Here is a 17,264-nt window from a genome sequence, read left to right as displayed (position 1 = left end):
ACATCACCAGTGCCTGCTCCAGGGGTAACCATCTCTGTTGGGTTCATGGGTGTGGGGGGCTCCCCATGGATGACAACCACACATCAAGCTATGCAAGATTTACATCCAACTCCCAGGAATTTTGTAAGCCCTTTTTGAGTCTTAAAGGAATACTTGACTTCTTTTGGCAATTTCCAAAAAAGGAGATCAGCAGTTTTTTTTTTTTTTTTTTGTTAGTATTATTATTATCCATTTTTTTGAGCTGCTGAAATCTCATTAATACTATGTTCCTGTGGCAGGCTGTCAGTTTAATAAATGCGCTCACAGTGCCTGTGCAAAAACACAGCCACAGTACGCGGAGTACAAACCGTAGGAAGGAACTGCTGCTGACTGGCAAGATAACATTACATTAGATAAAGCTGTAAGTCTACGTTTAATACATTAAACTGGGTAAATGGTCGTTAAACCCGGTTGTGAAAAAGTTAACTTGATTTAGTACGTATTATAGTCATCTTAGATTTTAGAATTTGACATTTATCTTCACATGCAATGTCCATACCTTGAGATACATTAAATAGTAAAATCAATGCAATGCTTCTATAAAAGAGGACATGGTATGCAAAGTACCTGCATAGCTGTTTATTATTTATATTTTCGTTCATCATTTAAACAGCCTTACTATTATGACAGAATGTGCAAACATCACATGCAGCATTTCTAACTGGGATCAAATAATTACCACATGCCATGTTACAGCCACATGGTTTATTAATCACCATGTGTATTAAATAAATATGCTGGGCTTGCGTTGCTGAATCAGCGAAAGTGGAATCTACCTCTCCAGATATTCTTTTTATTTTCATCAGTACATCATTCTGCATGGAGGCATATGAAGCACAGGGGTAGATGCACTAAAGTGTCACGCCTGTCGCAATGGTCGCAATCCAGTTGGAAGTCTAGGGTGAAATGTACTAAACAAGCACAGTGCTGTTTGGGACTTTTTAGGGAATGCTTTCTGGCAGCAGGTTTTCTTGCGGTTCAGCCTCAGATTAATATACAATTATGGGCACTCCTGCATAAATTTGCAAAAATGGGGTGGAGATTAAGGTTCTCAATTATAGTGAGATGTACTAAAGCTGCCGGCAATTGCAACACTTACAACTGCATCCATTTGTTAAGAACTTTCAAAAGTATGTTTTAAACAGTTACAATTGTTGCTGGCATTTCCCAGTCCGCTTTTTCTTGTGCGTTGCCAGTTGTGCTCAATGCATTTTTGAGGCAGACACCCAAATGCCTATTTTTCCCTAAAATCAGGGTATGTACAAGCCTTGAAAACTAATTTCTGTATTTCCCAGCGTGTTGGGAGCAATAGACTGCACATATGTGCCGCTAACCCCTCCAGCTCATTCTGAGCATCTGTATAGGAATAGGAAACACACCTGTTCTGTTAATGTGCAGGTGGTTTATAACTGTGCACAGTTTAGCACTGCACCACTGACTAACTTAAATAACAACTGACAGTATAAATTTGGCTTATAGGCTACTCATGATAATACAAATTAGTGGTATAATGCAAAACATGTTGCTGGTCCCTTGAAATTTATATTAATGAGAATTGACTTTCCTCCTGCATGTATCAGAACTTGTCAATGCTGCACCATGATCTATGTTGTGTTAACTGTCTAGGCTACCAAGTAGGCCAAGTTATAAAAAAAAAAAAAAAAAGAAAAAGCTAAAATCACTTAGTTTAAATTTAAATGAACCTTCTGTTTGCATTGTACACCAATGTGTACAATGCAGTAGCATGACTTATTTTGTGTTACTGGTAGCCTACAGGCTAAAGTAGAAAGTGTGCAAGGTATTCATTTGATTTTACTACTGTACTGTATAGGCCTACTGTACACATTTATATTTGTAAATAATGTAGTTTGTAGCCTACCCAAAACACATTAGTTATTGTTATTTTCAGCGCAATTATTTATACATTTAAAATCTATAAATGAATGTGTGAGCGATTTTATTGTATTGTTTTTAAACCCGACACTCGTCCTTATGTCGGACAAACATGTCTAGTTTAGCGAGGGTCTACTGTATGATTACGAAATGCTTTTTGATAGAAATTATTTTTTTATTTGGGACCCCATTGTAAAATCTGATGGGATAAACTGCCTTTCATTATTTATTTAAAAAAAAAAAAAAATGTCCCATGACTATGGGAATGCTAGAGCTAAAACGATGCAACAAATATTTAAATTAGTACATTGTGGCCCTCTTTAGTAACATATTTTCTTAGTACATACGACAAAACGTACACTGCGAACTGTCGCAACGAAAATGCAAATAGCAGTAAGTCTGTGCTGCGACTGGCCCATCTTAGCACATCTACCCCACAGTCTACAGATTGCAATCAGTATCAGACAGCTCTGAAATAGGAATGGTATTCCTCACCAACCTGTGTGCAGCCTCTAAGAAATAAAGCCCTGAGACCGCCACATCCTCTCACCAGAGCTTCAATACCATCCTTAGTCATTTGATCACACCAAGAAATGTTCAGATGCTCCAGATTTCTGCAGCCCTCACTGAAGTGAAAAAAATTACAGCAATTATCCACCAGATTGTGTAATCAGAAAATAAACAAAAAATTAAAAAAAAAAAATTCTTTTTTTCTTTCTTTCTTTAACAGACATAAATCTTCCAACACTTCAGAATGTGCCTTGCTTGTCCATCTTAGTCTCACCATTTTAAACTTACAATTACCAAGGTGGTAAATTCTGTATATCTCTTGAAGTAATACTGTATTACACTCACCACATTCAAACACTAAAATACTCTTCCAAAACTTACAATCCAGGCACAGCGAGGCAAGCCAATTTATATTTCAAATTTGAACAAATCTGTGTGTGATCTGCTGGGGAATCTAAAGATATCTCACAACTAGGAATTGCATACAAATCCTTTATGGCTCTCTACACAGTAACCATATCCATGCACTCAAAATTGGGCCTGGTCAGGGATCACTTCAAGAAGTGGTGTTGTTGTCTGACTGACCAGTAGGGGGCATACTTCCCTCTTTCAGCATGCTGTTAGGTGGTGCTGTGAAGTTCTGAATCCTGTCTGTCACTAACTGAGGTCCTATCTACTCTGAAATGTCCCATGCTATCCTTTTAAAGATAAACAAGGGGTGTTAAATATCCATATGTCTGGATTCCCCTTGCAATTTCAATTGAAAAGGTTTTGAATATCTAACAGGGACTGCATATATAGTCAGCACTCATTTACCCAATGTCTCGCATCACAGCTTCCCCTGACAGATAAACTGAAGTTTGAGATGGCTTATGAAAGATTAAGTTGCTGAACCAGAAAAATAATAATATTTAACACCATTATCCCAGAAATCACCACTACAAGCACATTTTTGTATAAAAATGTAACTTACAATAACATGCATACAATTAAACTTACAACAGTGGAAAAACAACATTCACAGTTTAGTTCTGCACAGGAAACAATTGGTATTTCAACAAGCAGTGAAAAACACATTAAAACAAAAAAGCATCACACCTACTGCTTGCAACACTGAAATTTACAGTAATTAACTATAATTATATATATATATATATATATATATATATATATATATATATATATATATATATATATACAGTATATATATACTGAGTGTACAAAACATTAGGAATACCTTCCTAATATTGAGTTGCACCCCCTTTTGCCCTCAGAACAGTCTCAATTCGTCAGGGCATGGACTCTACAAGGTGTCAAAAGCGTTCTACAGGGATGCTGGCTCATGTTGACTCCAATGCTTCCCACAGTTGTGACAAGTTGGCTGGTAGTGGATCTCTATTCTGAATAGCTCATTCCATCTCATCCCACAGATGCTCAATTGGATTGAGATCTGGTGACTGGGCAGGTCACTGCAGTAAACTGTATTCACTGTCATGTTCGTGGAACCATTCCTGGACAATCCTAGCCTTGTGGCATGGGGCATTATTTTGCTGAAAAAATCCATTAGCAGATGGATACACTGCTTCCATGAAATGATGCATCTGATTGGCAATGATGTTCAGATATCCTGTGGCAGTCAAATGTTGCTCCACTTTTATCAAGGGGCCCAATGTGTGCCATGAAAACACACCCCACACCATCACACCACCACTACTACCCTGCAATGTTGATACGCATCATGATGGATGCATGTACTCATGTGGTTTTCTCCATACCCTAGTCCTCCAATCAGCGTGAAACAGCAGGAACCAGGATTCATCAGACCAGGCAATGTTTTTCCAATCCTCCAGTGTCCAGTGTTTTCGTTCCTTAGCTCACTGCAACCGCAGTTTCTTGTGTTTTGCTGAAAGAAGTGGAATTCTGTTACGTCGGCTGCCATACCCCATTCATGTCAAGGTATGACGAGTTGTGCATTCTTTTATTGGTTTTTCGGCACCAATGTTGTACTGGACTGTCAGTTAACTAACTGTAGCCCGTCTGTTGTTCTGCACAATTTGTGTCAGCCTCCTTTGGCCTCTTTCCGTTGGCTGGATGTCCTTTGGGTGGTGGACCATCCTTGATACACATGGGAAACTGTTGAGTTTGAAAAACCCAGCAGCGTTGCAGTTCTTGACACACTCAAACCGGCGCGCCTGGCACTTGCTACCATACCCCGTTCAAAGGCACTTAAATCTTCTGTCTTGCCCATTTACCCTCTGAATGGCACACATACACAATCCAAATCTCAATTGTGCCAAGACTTAAAAATCCTTCTTTAACCTGTCTCCCCTTCATCTACACTGACTGAAGTGGATTTAACAGGTTACATCAATAAGGGATCACAGCTTTCACCTGGATTCACCTCGTCAGTCTATTTCATGGAAAGAGCAGGTGTTCCTAATGTTTTGTACACTCAGTGTGTGTGTGTGTGTGTGTGTGTGTGTGTGTGTGTGTATATATATATATATATATAAATAAGATTATCATACAATAAAGTGCATGTGTATGACAAGAGTACTGGCAGCTAGCACTTGCTTTCACTTTGTCAAAAGCAATATCGGCAACGATACATCAACTTTTCACTTTGTTCAGTAAGTTAACAAATACAAATAAATGTTTTGAATAGCTTTTTAACTAGTAAAAATCAACACTCTAGTATAAAGCAACAAAGCTAAAATATCAGTTGGATATCTAGAATTCAGCAGTTACTGACGTATGCATTCCCTCCGCTTGCTGCTTGTTTTTTCACCCAGGCACATGTCTTGGGTTGGATACATGAGAGTTAATAACAAGCAGTGTAGTGCTAGTGTAGCAAAAAAAAAACTTTATAATGGAATCAATCTGTTACAGTGCTGACCAATAGCTAAATGAGAGAGAAGGACTGATGAGAGGCATATAAAATGGGTGCTGACTGTAAGAAAAAAAAAACATAGCTCAGCAGAACTAGCCAGCCCTGTATCCATATCTTTAAAAAGTCTGATTACCATTACTACTACTTGTACTACAATAATAATAATAATAATAATAATAATAATAATAATAATAATAATAAACTAATAATAATACTACTACTACTACTAATAATAATAATAATAACAACAACACTAATCTTCTAGAGAATGGGAACGTCTTACCTTACAGCCTTTAAAGCGTTGTTAGTTAGAGATACACAGGATGTTAAGTCCAGAAATTTCAGTTTGGGACAGAATTTGCTAAGGCTAATACACGTGCTGGAACAGAAGACAAGATGTTACAATGACTCCTGTGGATCCCAGCCCACACAGCTCCAAAAACACTCCATTCATACAGCACTTACCTGTCAGTGATTTTTGTGCAACCATTGAGGATCAAATTTTCAATGTTTCTACAGTTCTGTGCAAATGTCCTGCAAAACAAAAAAATCAAGCCTGCCTTGTCACATCATCAAAACACAGGGAAATGCAAAATGATTTAATTAAAATTATGGATTTAATGTTAAAACGAATCACGCTAAACAGACAAAATGTAAATACAAATACTCAAAAGTAAGCCAGGATTTAGTTTGGGTAATAATTTATAAAAATGTTTTTGCAAGTAAAAATGAACTACAATCCAACTTGCAATAAACTCGAAATTGCCCAATGAAGAAGTGGATGTTCACATTTAGAACCACTACTATGCAGTTATCATACTTACAAATTAAATGACAAAGAATAACCTACCTTACCTGGTGTTCAGATCCCCAAGTCCATCCTCCTGTCTTTCACTGCAAACTTGTACAGTGCTTATAGGTCTCGGTTTTACAACAGCCGTTTAAAGCATGACTTGCACGGGACTAAAAACCAGATGCGCATTACTTTTTATCAACGAAAGTGGATAAATTAAAAATTAAATGAGATGTTGTGCATGATTTGTAAACAATGAACCAGGTTTTTAAATAACTAATTTCATTGTACCTTCTTTTCCAAAGGCTACAATAACCACATCGTCCTTTGAGTGACACGCATTTCCATACATATCTTCACTGTTAAAAGCACACATTTGTCAATTATGTTTTGTATTTTCGCTCTTCACCCAAGGTCATTATTTTTATATTGATCTTCGACTAGGACATGTCATTGCATGTCAGTTTGTATGGAAGGCCATACATTTAGTATGTGTTTCAAATATTTAGTATGCTTATTGATTTGGACTAATAAAAATACATAAAAAAAACTATGCATGCTAATTAAATGTAAATTAATTACACATTTTCTACGTAGTGGCTGGTCATTTTACAGTAATACTAATGTAGTGGCTGGTCATTTTACAGGCATGCAGTGTAATTAAAAGATTAGCCAATCACCTTTAGGGATAACATCTTTTTAATTTCAGACATGAAATGCGCTTAAAAAAAAAGAATTAAGCCCGGAACACTCTACCCGATGAGATCGCCGCATCTCAACGGAGAAGGTTGAGTCGCAAAAAAATCTTTGCGAGCGGGTATCACACACTGGCCGATTTAAATCGCTGGAAGGAAGGCACAATTTGTGATTCTTTTCTGATGTTTGACCTGCCCTGGATGCAAAAAGTACAGTGGCAATGGGGCAAATCAATGACAATATGCAAAAATATAAGGCTATGGCACAATTTTGGCTACAAGGCGATGTGATCGTGAAAGCACATATGACTGGAAATTTGCATACATTCTCTCTATTAATAAATAAATGTTAAAAAGGAAAACTGTTGTGTACCATAAGGTGCGAAATCAAAAAAAAAAATGTAGGTACACAATGATGTTTGACTACAAGTACTTCTTCAGCTGATTGATCAATTATTCACATTTATGTACCTCCATTATCTTTTTCTTTTTGATTAGATGGATATAATTGTAGTCAAAAGTTTACATACCCCAATGGAAATTTATAATTTCTAGAAATGTACTGAAAACAAAGAATTTTACAAAAAACCTTTTGTAGCAAAAGTTTTGCTTTTGTGGATGAGGAAAAGTTACAAGAAATAGATGTCTACATTTATTTATTTCAGCAATTTGTTTTGCAAAACACAAAAAATGCTAATTAAAAAATATTCATACCCTTTGATACTATGATAGTATTGTCTACAAGATGCTAGAAATTTCAAGATGATAATGCAGAACCTAATTCTAGAAAAGTATAGAAAATGCTGGATTATAGGTGAACATTCTTAGAGAGTATAAAAGGGTTAGGCATAGGATGATTGCTGTCATTACCAATCAGTCAATATGGGGAAAAAGTAAAGTGCTATAAATAAAATTATTTATTGCCATAAAGCTGGAGAAGAACACAAGAATATTTCCACGCTGTCGTTTCTATAATCAAGAAGTACAAGACTCATGGTACTGTCACAATGCTCCCTCAGTCTGGAAGAAAGAAGGTTCTTTCACCAAGAACAAGTAGAAGAATTGTGAGGAAGGTTAATAACAATCCGAGATTGACAGCCAAAGATATTCAAAGTGAACTGGCTGCAAGTGGGACTGAGGTTTCCATTTCAACCATAGGTAGAGTACTGCATGGTGAAGGTCTCAATAGTTGCAGGCCAAGTAAAACGTCACAAGGACAACTGCTTAAAGTTTGCAAAACAGCATAGGAATGATGGATAGTTCTGGTCAAAGGTTTTATGGAGTGATGAAACAAAACTGAGCTATTTGGTCACGCTGAGTCATTATGTTGGGAGAGTCTGGTGAGGCGCTGTGGAGGGCTGCCCCGCCCCGGTGAGTATTTTTGTGTTTTATGTGGTGTGTATGCATTGGTGCACGGGGTATAATGTGGGCGATGTAACATGAGTGATTTAAAATATATATGCTGGAGGAGCCAGCCTTGCCGCTGTTCGCATTGCAGCTGCCAGCGCTGCTACTGGCAGCAGGTCCACTGCCACAACAACCTATGCTGGCATTTCCACTGCCAGGAGTGCCCCAGCTGGAGGAGCCAGTCTGCTGACAGCACTGCCGTTGCCAGCGGGTAAATATTTCCGCGGACAGCCTTGACACTGACAACATTGCTGCCCATAGTGATACCTCCGTTCCTGGCCTAGGACCCTGACCAATATACCAGCTATGTAGCAGGATGCCCCGCCCCTGTGTGTATTTTTGTGCTTTATGTTTTATGTGGTGTGTATGTATTTGTGCATAGGGTATAATGTGGGCTATGTATCACAAGTGATTTAAAATGTACACGTGTATTTAGGCACAGGGATTGCACAATCACTTCACATGCAGATAAAATGTTTATTAGTATGTGGACATGGGGTTGCACAAATTAGTTCATATGTTGGGATTCAAGTGAATGCTTAATTAGTAATTGAATCCCAGCACAGCTGTATATATAGAGGCACTAATCAGTCACTTGGGGTTGGTGTTCAGAGTGGACAATTGCTAAAACAACTGCTACTTGTGTTGAATTTCAGCCAACACGATACTAGTTTGTTTGTCCACTGTTGTTTGTCTGTTTATTTTGGCCAGCGTGCCGCTTTCTTTTGTGTGAAGTGTTTTGTTATGTTTATTTATAATAAACTGGTGCAATAGCACATTCATTCGTTACCACAGGGCTGTCTATGTGTCCATCTCTTCCAGGTTTGACATCACCACCAGCTAGCCTGGTCATAGGCCTACAAAGAAAAGAACATCATATCTACTGTCAAGCATGGAGGTGGGAAAATCCTTCTCTGGGGATGTTTTTCCTTTAATGGCACAGGAAGTTGTTCCAATATATGGCAAAACTGATTCCACAGCGTACCGAAAGATACTGGCCAATCATCTGAAACCCTCTGCTACAAAACTTAGTCTAAAGCATAACTAGATGTTCCAACACAACAATGATCCAAAGCACACATCAAAATCTACTTCAGAATGGTTAAACAAGAATAAAATAAAGGTTCTGGAGTGGCCTAGTCAAAGTCCTGATCTAAATCTGATTGAGAATCTTTGGTATGAGTTGAAGAAGGCTGTGCACAAGAGAAGTCCTTGGAATCTGAATGAACTGGAACAATTTTGTGTTGAAGAATGATCACAAATCAATAATCATGCCAAAAGCTCATTGGCAAATATCCTAATTGTTTAAAAGAGATTATTATTGTTAAATAATTAAATTAATTTAATTATTTACAATGAATGGAACATATCCTGTGTCACCCAAATGCTTATAATGAAACCATATATTATGTTTTCCTTTTACTGTAAATAAAAACGTGATTTGGTATAATTTAACTAAAACTCTATTAATAATCCATTTAAAATGACATGTTAGTTACAGTGGGGTCACCACTGAATTAAAAAGATTTCTAAGGCTCTGAAACCCCAGGTTGATGCTGTCTCGGAGGGGTCAGGTCTATACATCCTTCACTAGACTTTAACCATTTCCAAGTCCATATACCACCAAGAATTGGAGGGGAATGGCAGATGTAAAGCAACTTTTAATTGGATAATTTATTACACATATTATCTTCTTTAAATTAATTGGTTCTAATTTCATTTTCAGCACGCTGATTAGCCAAATTAGTACACATAGTAATTAGAATTACAACAAGCACTGAAGTAAAATGTGAAAGTGTACTAAATATTTGAAACGCATACCTAAATAAAGTTTTTGTTGACCAGAATGACCTTCCACTTTGACTTGTGTTTCTGTGCGTAGAAACTAAGAGATTTACTTTCAGACTTTTCTGATTTCTGTTTAATATTTGTGTACTTAATAAAACACTACTGTTGATTAAACATGCCTAGTGTCTATCGTGTGTATATAGTTAATTAGGTCGTGCAGTAATTTTTAATCGTAACAGCTATTGTGTAACTGCAGTTAAGGTTCTTACTTAAGCATAACAAACTCTCTCTTTCATTTCAGTTACATATCACTGTGTTGAAGGCTGGAGAGCTGCCTACATTAAAACGCTGTTCACGATGTTGTCTGTTGTATCCCTGTCCTTTTTGTAAGCTGTCTATACATAAGCCAAGAGACCAATACAGCATAAGACTTCAAGGTCCATCTTAAACAGGCAGTACAGTATGAAGGTTTGCTTCATGTTTAAAGTTTTCATTTTTTAAATTTTGTATGTAATATATTTCTTTTATGCTTTCATCTTAGACGGAAAATAAGTAAAGTGTAATCTTCATTATGCTAAAGAGACATTAATCTGTTATTTCAAATATTCTTTTTGTGAATACATAGAACTTTTCTTTTTTTAATTTGCAAAATGTCATAACTGCTTTTGTTAAATATTCAGTCTTAATTTTTGACTACCCAACAATCATTTGAAAATGGCCTGAAACTATTTTGGTTTTGTCAATGGCTCCAATTATATGATGCAAAAATATAAGGTTGTAAGCAGCCCTGTGGTCAATTACAAAGTCAATGTAATTATGTCATTTAAAATGATAATTGTCTGCATTGTAAAACGCAGACATTGCTTTTTCTCGGTTTCTTTATTATTATTATTATTATTATTATTATTATTATTATTATTATTATTATTATTATTCTTGTTTCTGACGTGATTTTGTCAACGCATCTCCTACAGTTTTGAACTGATCAACTCGAAACTTGGCAAAACTGTTGTACTCTATCTGACCTGAGTTGCTATTACTTTTGGTGCCAATCGGACATACGGTTTTGGAGGTCCTTGGTCATGATCCCCAAAACTTAAATAGCTTATAATTCCTTACGGGGACAAGATAGGGTCATAGTTACTATTGAACATGTATAGGAACCCATTGGTTCTCTATAAGACCAATGTTTATTCGGTTGACCTATAACCTTCCTAGACCAAGATAATGGACATTGGGCTAATTAAAAAATGACCACTAAGACTGGACACCACACAACTCCTGAAAGATGGCAGATAGGCCCATAGTTTGTATTGAACATGTATAGGAACCATTGCATGCTCTATAAAAATATGTCCTTGCTGTTTAAATTGACGTTTGACCTTTCGTTACTGGTCAAACTGGACAGAGAAGCATTAACAGCTTAAATCTCCTTAAATACTGCAGATAGGCTCATATTTACTACTGAACATGTATAAGAAACCAAATAAAAATGTCTTGGACATTGACTTTTGGTTCGTGGCCAAACTGGACAATCGACTGTTTTAACAGCTTCTATCTCCATAAATACTGCACAAAGTTTTATATGTACTATTGGACAGTTATAGGAAACCAACTAAGACCTTTCTAAAAATGTCTTGGATGCTGACCTTTCGTTACTGGTCAAACTGGACAACGAAACACTATAATAGCTTACTTCTCCTTAAATACTGCAGATAGAGTTGAATTTAATTAAAGTTGTCTGAAAATCAAAATTTTGACCCACGGACGGCAGCAGTCCCTAAGAAATGTGCTTGCCAAACAAAGCATTTGGCATATATTTGACATGAATTTGTCAACACATCTCCTACAGTTTTTAACGAATCAATGTGAAACTTTGCGCAGCGATTGTACTATATCTGTAGTTAGTTGCTATTACGTTTGGTGGTGATCGGACTTAAGGATTTGGGGGTCTCAGGCTGTGACCCACAAAAACTGTAATGGCTATAACTCAGGAACCCCACTGCGTAGAACTCTTTATGTTTTCGCATGTATGTACCTCTCAACTATCTCTGTATAAAGGTATAATCTACAATACTGTGTACACTTGATGTAAAACCTTTATTTTTAACTTTGACCTCTCATTCATGGTCAAACTGGACAACAGACTGTTTAATAGCTCATATCACCTTACAGATTGCAGATACTCATATTTACAATTGAACTAATTTCCTCGTGGCGTACAAGTGTGTCCACATTTGTATAATAACTAAAATCTCCTTAATACTACAGATAGACTCATATCTACTATTGAACACAAACCAACTAAGAGCTTTCTAAAAATCTCTTGGATTTTGACCTTTGATTACTGGTCAAACTGCACAACTAAATGCTATAATAGCTTAAATCGCCTTTAAAACTGCAGATAGGCTTAGATGTAATATTGGAAACTTATAGGAAACCAACTAAGAGCTTTCTAAAAATGTCTTGGACTTTGACCATTGACCTCTGGTTCAAGGTCAAATGGACAAGTGAGTGTTTTGACAGCTTAAAATTCCTTTAAAAAAACTTAATTATGGCCTTTGAATTCACTTGTAATGTAATACACTTTTAAAGCAACCAAAAACTTCCATTCTAGTTATTATTATTATTATTGTCTGCGTTGTAAAATGCAGACACTGCTTTTTCTCGGTTTCATTATTATTATTATTATTCTCACTTCTGATGGGATTTTGGCAATGCATCTCCTCCTACAGTTTTCAACTGATCAACTCAAAACTCAACTATTGCACTCTATCTGACTTGAGTTGCTATTACTTTTGGTGCTGATCGACCTTATGGTTTTGGGGGTCCCAGGTCAGGACCCCCAAAACTTAAAACAGCTTATAACTCCTTATAGGGACAAGATAGGGTCATAGTTACTAGTGAACATGCATAGAAACCCATTGGTTCTCTATAAGATCAACATTTTTTGGTTGACCTCTGACCTTCCTAGACCAAGATAATGGACATTTGACTAATTAAAAAATGAGTGTTAATACTGGACAGCTCATAACTCCTGAAAGAAGGCAAACAGGCCCAAAATTTGTATTGAACACGTATAGGAACCATTGTATGCTCTATAAAAAATTTTAAAAAATTTTCTCCGTGACCTCTGACCTTTGTAGAGCCAGATATAGGATTTTGGCATCTTTTCTGACCGCTTTTTGTCAACTCAACTACTCCGATAGTTTTGAACTATCACTTGGCACAACTATTGCAATCTATCTGCCTTGAACTGATGTTAATTTTGGTGCTGATCAGACTTATGGGTTTGGGGGTCCCAGGTCAAGATCCCCAAAAATGAATCCGATTATAAGTCCTTATGGGAACAAGATTGGATAATAGTTACTATTGAACATGTATAGGAACCCACTGGTTCTCTATAACACCTATATTTTTTCCCATTGACCTATGACCTACCTTGACCAAAATAATGGACATTTGGCTAATTAAAAAATGACCACTAAAACTGTACAGCTCATAACTCCTGAAAGAGGGCAGATAGGCCCATAGTTTGTATTGAAACCATTGTATGCTCTATAAAAATATGTCTTTTCTGTTTAATTTGACCTTTGACCTTTCGTTACTGGTCAGACTGGACAATAGACTGTTTTAACAGCTATCTCCATAAATGCTGCACATAGTCTTATATGTACTATTGGACACTGATGGGAAACCGACTAAGAGCTTTCTAAAAATGTCTTGGACTTTGACCTTTGACCTCTGGTTTAAGGTGAAATTGACAAGTGACTGTTTTGACAGCTTAAAATTCCTTTAAAAAACTAGATTATGGCCTTTGAATTCACTTGTACTACACTTTTAAAGCGACCAAATAATGTCAATGCTCACGTTTTTCAACACAGACGATGTTTCCCCAGAGACTTCCATTCTAGTTGTAACTATAGTTGCACCTTCATCCTATTTCGTGTTTCAAAATTTGATAAACACAAACAACAAGATTATTTTGCTCAAGAACAATTAAAAAAATATACCTGTTTATATTACTGTGTATGTAACTTTTTAGTATAATTGCAATGGTAACTGAACAAAACATAACTATAATTGTAATTTCAGCTAACAATTCTTTGGTAATTGTAATTCTTATTGACCCCAGTTATAGCTGTAAGAACCCCTTGTACAGATCCATCTCTTCAACATATTTCCCAATCTCTCTCTTCAGAACACACAATATGCAAATGAAACCTGGACTGCAGATTAACTGGCTAAATCCATGGTATCAGTTGTTTAAAGACACTGATAAAGAGGCACGTTATAATAAATAACTTCTCGGTATGCCATCAAAAGCAAGCTCTCTTAAGGCCGCACATTTGCATCACGCAAAAATTGTAAGTGTGCTGTGTCCACAATGCTAAATTATTTTAAACAGAAAAAACTTGACACATCCAGAGAAAACACATGGACACAAGTTTGAAAGACATCAGTTCTGTCAAATCTTCCCAGCCAGTGTCTTGATGAAGCAAATGACATATAAAATAACTTGGGGCATGAATCATCAAGTTGTGTGTGAATCGGATGAATGTCGGCAAAACCACGCATGTGCTATTAAGAGTTGTTTGAGGACGTTCCAGGAGTGGTTTGAGATCTTTGGACTGCTACACCTCTGATGCAACCACCAAAGCTCTGAGGGAGGAGGTTCTGACTGAAATGGTCCAAAGAAAGTGGTTTGGTGAAAACAGAAAACAAGACTGCCTAAAAGAATCTCACACAATGAACATACCACCAATCAGGGTGAACGCAGAACATTATCTCACACGGGCACTATTTTTCATGACACCTGGTTTGTTAATAGAGCGTTTGAAACTGCTACAGATTTGTGCTGAACAACCTGACCTTCCAGTCCTGATCAACAAACTCAAATACTGTTAAACAATAAAGTAGCTTCCCATGACTCAAAGCAATACATTGCACCTGCTTCTGGGGAGCGCTGGTGCGTTGACTGAAGACTCCTCAGGATCCTGCTCTTCAAAAGGATCAATAAAGTTTTATAGTATTTTCTGCACCCACATACACCTGGGTCTACTACTTCAATTCTCATTGGCTGAGTGTCTCATTTAGTCTTTTTTTTCCTACTGATGATTCAATTGAGAAAATGTAATTATGGAAATAACCTAAGCCGTCAAGCACTGAAAATATAAAAAATATCTGCAAGGATTACATGTCTCTGGCACTTGAAAATCTCTGTGTATACCACCTACATATAAATGGGTAAGTTCTTACTGGAGCATGTTCTATACTGCTGACATTAAAACATATATAAATACAAATGATCTCTGCATGCTACCACATAATCAGACCTTCCCAGAGCAAGATCGTGTGCTAATGTCACTGTATTAAAAATTATATTATATATATATATATATATATATATATATATATATATATATATATATATATATATATATATAATATATATATAAATATAGCACACTGTATCACATAAAATGACTGAAAGAAAAAATAATATATAAATTAAAGATCATTTACTCAGTCAACCAAATGTACAAAGACCAAAGGTTCCAGTTCTTGTTCTGTTCCTGTACTGTAGGTTTAGTGATTTCACGTCAAAGCCCATAAAAAGGACAGTTACTATTATACTTATTTGTACTAACTTACTGTAACTTAAAATATTATTTAGCGTTAACTTTGGAGCCAAGATGAAAATGACACTAAATAATTAAGGGGTAAAGGTTTACAATGCTGCTTCGAAATTAGCCTGCAAAAATATATTTCCGTTTGGATGAATGAAAACAATATAGTATAAAAAAATGTGTGCGTTTGAAACTATCCATGGAATTACTTATTTGTTTTATTGTTTACTTCCTTGTTTACGAAATGATCATGTGATAGGGGTGTTAAGGATGAATAAGGTACCCTTTTTATTGATGATGCCATCGTTAGGAGCTGCACACGCATGGCTGGAGCCTCCGGTCTGCATAGACACTCTGTTGGAATCTAGTGTAAAAATGACAGGACTCTGCCCAATCACAACTAGATATGTGTTTGACAGTTTTTGGGGGCTTTTTTGAAGCGTGTAAGCAGGCAGGGATAGCTTCCTGGTCAGAGCTTACATTGGTTGGGACGGGGGTTGATAAGTGTCGCAGGTGGCTGACACTTTGAATAATGAATTTTGGGGGGGTGGGGGGGGTTCAAACCCCTAAAAAAGCCTAGCTACACCACTGAGTACCACAGGTTATACTGTGGCATCAATCTGTAGTATTCATTTTCAAACACACTGTATGTCTGCCTTTTATTAATTAATGAACAAATAAAAACTGCTACTGCAACAAAAAAAAAAAAAAAACTGCGCTTTAGACCATTTACATAAAACCCAGTCATACAGACATACAAACTAAAAATAAAATAATTGTCTAAAATAAACACTCTGGTCTAAAAATTTGGCATTAATAATGCTCCACAGGTAAGGTATTCATTGTATGCAAATGTCTGTGCTTAATGAAGACAGGCTAAGGGGGGGCTTTGGTCTTGTGTTGTGTTATGGAAATTTATCTGCTATTTCACAGCCCTTTACTCACCTCATCGCTGCATCCCCCACACTGAGACACCCCCTGAGACTCAGCTGCCGCAGGAACCCTCCACAACGCTTTGAGATGTTCTCCACCACGCGACCCTGCCGGGAGAGGAGACTGACTAGCAGAGCAGACACACACACAGGCATGTAATCCAAACCATGCCAGGGTTGCCTTACTGAATGTATAAGTCATGCCTGATCATGACAGCTTAGTGAATAATGGATTACCATTACCAAGGTCCATCAGATCTGAGCAGCTGTTTCTCTAGATTTTTTTAAATTTTGATGTGATATACTGTCATTTTGTAAGTTTAAATGTTAAATAAATTAAACGGAAACTCATGCCCTCTAATTCTAATCTACAGCAGTTTTAAAGCTCATGTTACAAATTAAACAGATTTTCAAACAAAAATTACATTTCTAATTTCTTTTGATATTTTAAAAAAGTGTATCAATATAACAAATGAATGTGCATGGCTAACACTATTTAAACTCATCACTTTTAAATACCTTTTCAGTTTTCAACCATACAGGTATATTTGTATATAACAAACATAAACTAAAGAGTTGCTGACAACAAAAATGTAATCATAATAATATTAAAAAAGACCCAACATGTTTTATAACAAGACTAAACTCTTCTGTAGTGTTAATTGAATCATGTAATGCTGATCAGTA

General features: G+C 36.5%; 1 protein-coding gene across 2 annotated transcripts in view; it reads right to left on the bottom strand.

Annotated features, from left to right (window-relative positions):
* LOC121312933 (F-box/LRR-repeat protein 2-like) overlaps positions 1-17,264 on the bottom strand; it is an 87,204-nt gene that overhangs the window by 6,575 nt on the left and 63,365 nt on the right. For both annotated transcript variants that reach the window (XM_041244865.1, XM_041244864.1), the window contains 4 exons: positions 16,591-16,685; positions 5,798-5,866; positions 5,616-5,711; positions 2,432-2,558 (listed from right to left, as the gene is read on the bottom strand). In XM_041244865.1, coding sequence (XP_041100799.1) covers positions 2,432-2,558; positions 5,616-5,711; positions 5,798-5,866; positions 16,591-16,685 — 387 coding nt within the window. The remainder of the gene's footprint in view (positions 1-2,431; positions 2,559-5,615; positions 5,712-5,797; positions 5,867-16,590; positions 16,686-17,264) is intronic.

Source organism: Polyodon spathula, chromosome 3 (assembly GCF_017654505.1).
Source record: "Polyodon spathula isolate WHYD16114869_AA chromosome 3, ASM1765450v1, whole genome shotgun sequence".
In the NCBI taxonomy this organism is placed as follows: domain Eukaryota; kingdom Metazoa; phylum Chordata; class Actinopteri; order Acipenseriformes; family Polyodontidae; genus Polyodon; species Polyodon spathula.
This window is presented reverse-complemented; position numbering and strand designations above follow the sequence as displayed.